The 4,105-nt window shown below is 39.2% G+C and overlaps 1 protein-coding gene across 1 annotated transcript; it reads right to left on the bottom strand.

Annotated features, from left to right (window-relative positions):
- Nucleotides 1-2,817: 2,817 nt before the first annotated feature.
- LOC105809954 (olfactory receptor 1440-like) lies at nt 2,818-3,759 on the bottom strand. The gene has a single exon (XM_012643862.1). It carries the CDS (start codon nt 3,757-3,759, stop codon nt 2,818-2,820), a length of 942 nt encoding a protein of 313 aa, XP_012499316.1.
- Nucleotides 3,760-4,105: the final 346 nt, after the last annotated feature.

Genomic DNA, 4,105 nt, shown 5'->3' with positions numbered 1-4,105 from the left:
TTGTTCATGAAAAATTCCTGCTTGGGAATGAGCATCCTATGCATCCATATCCTACAGATAACTTGAAGATCAGAATAAATGGGATTCTGGTCCTCTATAGAGATTAGGCCCTGCTGATTTAAGGGCCATTATCACTTTTTTCCTAAAAATTATGTTTTTCATAATTAAGGAGATTTTGAATTTTACATAATGAAGCATTCCTGCTGGTTGTGATATTGACTCCAAGCAGGACTTCTCCTCAGAGATCCTAATACTATGAGACCATAAAAGCATTAAGGATCCAAACAAGTAAATGAATGCCACTTGGGCAGTTATTTCTCTCTCTCAACCCCAGTCCAGACTTCAGCTAATATCCTTTGTTTTAGGCTGAAGCTAAGGGAGGTCAGAATGGGATCACTAACAGATGTTAGTTTTGAAAAAGACCATAGATGAAATCTAGGCCTGCAACCCCATCTCAAACTTCCCTTGTCAAAATCCTAGCCAATAACTGCAAATCAGCTGTTTTCCAAAAGAATTTTCCCCTCCATCTGCAAGTTCCTTGAAACTGGATTCTACTCCACGGATACGAAGTATTAGAAGCAAGACCTCTCAAGCTGCAATGTCTACAGTTGTCCAAAAGATTCGCTTTAAGTTCTCACCACCTGAACACTCAGGGGGACTTGGAATTTTTCTTTCTGAAAACAGAGGGAAGGGGAATGTACAAACTGTCTTTTACCAGGAATAATCTCTTGAAAGTTTTCATAATTCCTGGCCTAAGATTATAGAAATCAGCATTCTATCAGAAGATAAACAACAGAAGGCTGCTTTCTGTCCCAGCTTCCTTTCTTTGGTTGGTATTTTTAATCTCAGCTCTTCAGTTTTTCTCTATGCCTTATAGTAATTCCAAACACAGTTACCAGGGAAACAGCCAAACCCAGACTTTTTTCTTGGTCCCAGAGATCTAGTTCCTTACAGATAATTTTACCAGTCATTTCCCATTTGTTAGTTATTGGAAAAACAACTTTCTAAGAGACTCGTTCTATGAAACAAACCAAAAATGTAACAAAAAGACATCATTGGAGTTGCCAAAATCAGGGACTAGATCACCTTGCCAACAGAGGGTCAGCTTCTGATTCCCTTTTCTGGTTATGTGGTGGAGATAAGATGGAGAAACAAAAATGACTCTGTTGCAATAAAATACAAGAAATTGTCTAGGGATGCCTAACTGACCAAGTGGTCAACCAAGCCTTAAATATAGCAAACATGTTAAGCATTCCTATTATTATAAAATAATTTTTTTCTGTGTGACATTAGCAAATCATTGATATGATTATTTTTGCTTTGTACAATCCATAAATGAAGAAATTAATCCAGAATTTCCAGTGTTGAAGAAATAGGTTAAATGTGAATACTAACTTAATTAGGAAATTATTTAAAAATGATCTTTCAGTAAAGGGCTGATAACCAGAATCTATCTAGAATTCAAAAAAATCAACAAGAAAAAATCAAACAACCCCATCAACAAATGGGCAAGTGAAATGAACAGAAACTTTTCAAAAGAAGACAGAATAATGGCCAGCAAACATATAAAAAAATGCTCAACATCTCTAATCATTAGAGAAATGCAAATCAAAACCATAATGAGGTATCACCTAACCCCGGTGAGATTGGCCTCGATCAAAAAAACACAAAACAACAAATGTTGGCGAGGATGTGGGGAGACAGGAACACTTCTACACTGCTGGTGGGACTGCAAATTAGTGCAACCTCTGTGGAAAAGAATTTGGAGATGAGGTATCTCCAAAGGTACCTCTGAGGTACCTCAGAGAGCTAAAAATAGAAATACCATTCGATCCAGCAATAGCACTATTAGGCATCTACCCAAAAGAGCACAAAACATTCTACGATAAAGACATCTGCACCCGAATGTTTATGGCAGCACAATTCACTATTGCAAGAATGTGGAAACAACCCAAGTGCCCGTCAATCCATGAGTGAATTATTAAAATTTGGTATATGTTTACAATGGAATATTACTCAATTATAAGAAACAACAGTGATCTAGCACCTCTTATACTTTCCTGGATTAAACTTAAGCCCTTTATCCAAAGTGGGGCACCAAAAGAGCAGAAGAACGGGATCCATTTGTACTCACCATCACATTGGTACTAACTGATCAACACTAGGCTGATCACATTGCAGAAATACTCTCTAGGGATTATGGGGATGGGGGGGTAAATCTACAACTAAAGGACACAGGGAGCACTAAAGGGAGGGAAGGGCATGCCTTTAACCTGCATTTGGGTGAGGCAAAGACATAAAGTGTAACTATAATGTTTGTACCCTCACAAAACCCTGGAATAATAAATAAAAAAAAAAACAAAAAACAAAGGAAACTATAGAAAATAAATGTTGAAAATAAAAAAAATGATCGTCAGTACTAATGGTAATCCCTGCCATACCTAAAATTCCATGCTAGGAGAAGGCTTGCTAGCGTCCTGGCAGCCTTGACCAGTACTGGCTTCTGTGGTCCTTGAGGTAGTGCCATGTTAGGTACGGATGGAATATTCAAAGCGAACTGTCACATTGCCATGAGTAGCTATGAAAATACTTGTGGCTTTCTTGGCTTATTGATTTATTAGGTCTCAACTGACAAAGAATGGATATTGAGCTTCCAGACACTTCTCATGCATTTTCCTGGCTTTTTGCTAGTCCTGGGTTTATATTAGAAGCAAATAGCAACTGCAATTCTGCCGATAATTAGGAGCATTGGGGATAAACATTTTAGTTGTTATTCCTCCCACACTGTTTGTACATCTGAAATAAATTCCATAATTACTAACACCAGAAGAAGATTCTCTTCTTCCATCTGTTTAGGGCATCTCTGATATCTTTGTTCCTCAGGCTATAGATCAGTGGATTTAACATGGGGATTATGACAGTGTATAAGACTGATGCCAACTTGTTTTGGCTCAGGGAATCACCAGAATTAGGATACATATAAACAAAGATGCCTGAGCCAAAGAATAGGGTCACGGCTGTCAGATGAGAAGCACAGGTGTTGAAAGCTTTGGACCTGCCTTCAGCTGAAGTGATCTTCAGGATGGTGGCAACGATATAACCATAGGATATCATGATAACCACAACAGATGTGAGTCCAAAGATCACTGTGAGCACAGAGGTCATGACTTGAAAGAAAAAGGTGTCAGAGCAGGATAGGATCAGCAGTTGGGGCAGGTCGCAGAAGAAATGGTTGATGACATTTGGCCCACAGAAACGGAGCTGAAGCAAGGCACACAGTTGAATAAATGAGCCCAGGAATCCAGTGATACAAGATCCTGCCACCATGTGCACACAGAGGGTGGGGGACATGATGGCCGTGTAGAGCAGAGGGTTACAGATGGCAGCATATCGATCATAAGCCATGGCTGCCATAAGACAGCACTCAGTCAGACCCAGGCTAGAGAAGAAGAAGTACTGCACGGTGCACCCCATAAAGGAGATGAATTTATGTTTCTTGAAGAAGTCTGAGAGCATCTTGGGGGCTATAGTGGAAACATAGCAGATGTCCAGGAAGGACAAGTTGCTGAGGAAGAAGTACATGGGTGTATGCAGATGGGAGTCCATCCTGATGAGGGCAATGAGACTCACATTCCAGGACACTGTCATGAGGTAGATCCCTAGGAATATTGAAAAGAGGACAATGGTGAGCTTTGGAAATTCAGAGAATCCCAAGAGAATGAACTTTGTAATTGTTGTATTGCTCCTTCCCCCAGTCATTGCATTGGCGATCCTAAGATCTGTAAGGAAAAAAGAGAATAAATCTCTAAGCCAGTGGTATCCGAATTTTTATTCAAATAAACCACCTTCTATCCACACTGAACATAGAACCAAGTGAAATACTGAGCCATTTTAGAGGACGCTTCCGAAGAACTACAATGGTTCTGTGTGTCAATTTTCCCACATGTAAAACAGGATTAAATAAACTTTTCATTCTTAACCCATCAGGCTTTTATGAGGACAAAAGAAAGTATAAGAACATTTGTAAGACTCCTTTAAAAAGATGCCTTAAAAATTTTAGTGCATTGTAATCCCTGCATATAATTTAGTGACTAAGAGCATGGAC

Source organism: Propithecus coquereli, unplaced genomic scaffold, assembly GCF_000956105.1.
Source record: "Propithecus coquereli isolate 6110/MARCELLA unplaced genomic scaffold, Pcoq_1.0 Scaffold202, whole genome shotgun sequence".
In the NCBI taxonomy this organism is placed as follows: Eukaryota; Metazoa; Chordata; class Mammalia; order Primates; family Indriidae; genus Propithecus; species Propithecus coquereli.
The sequence above is the reverse complement of the archived record's forward strand: the minus strand, read 5'-3'. Positions and strand labels throughout refer to the sequence as shown.

What these genes read in the sequence shown, in the direction of transcription:
- LOC105809954 (XM_012643862.1), bottom strand. Translation starts at nt 3,759, where the DNA reads ATGACTGGGGGAAGGAGCAATACAACAATTACAAAGTTCATTCTCTTG.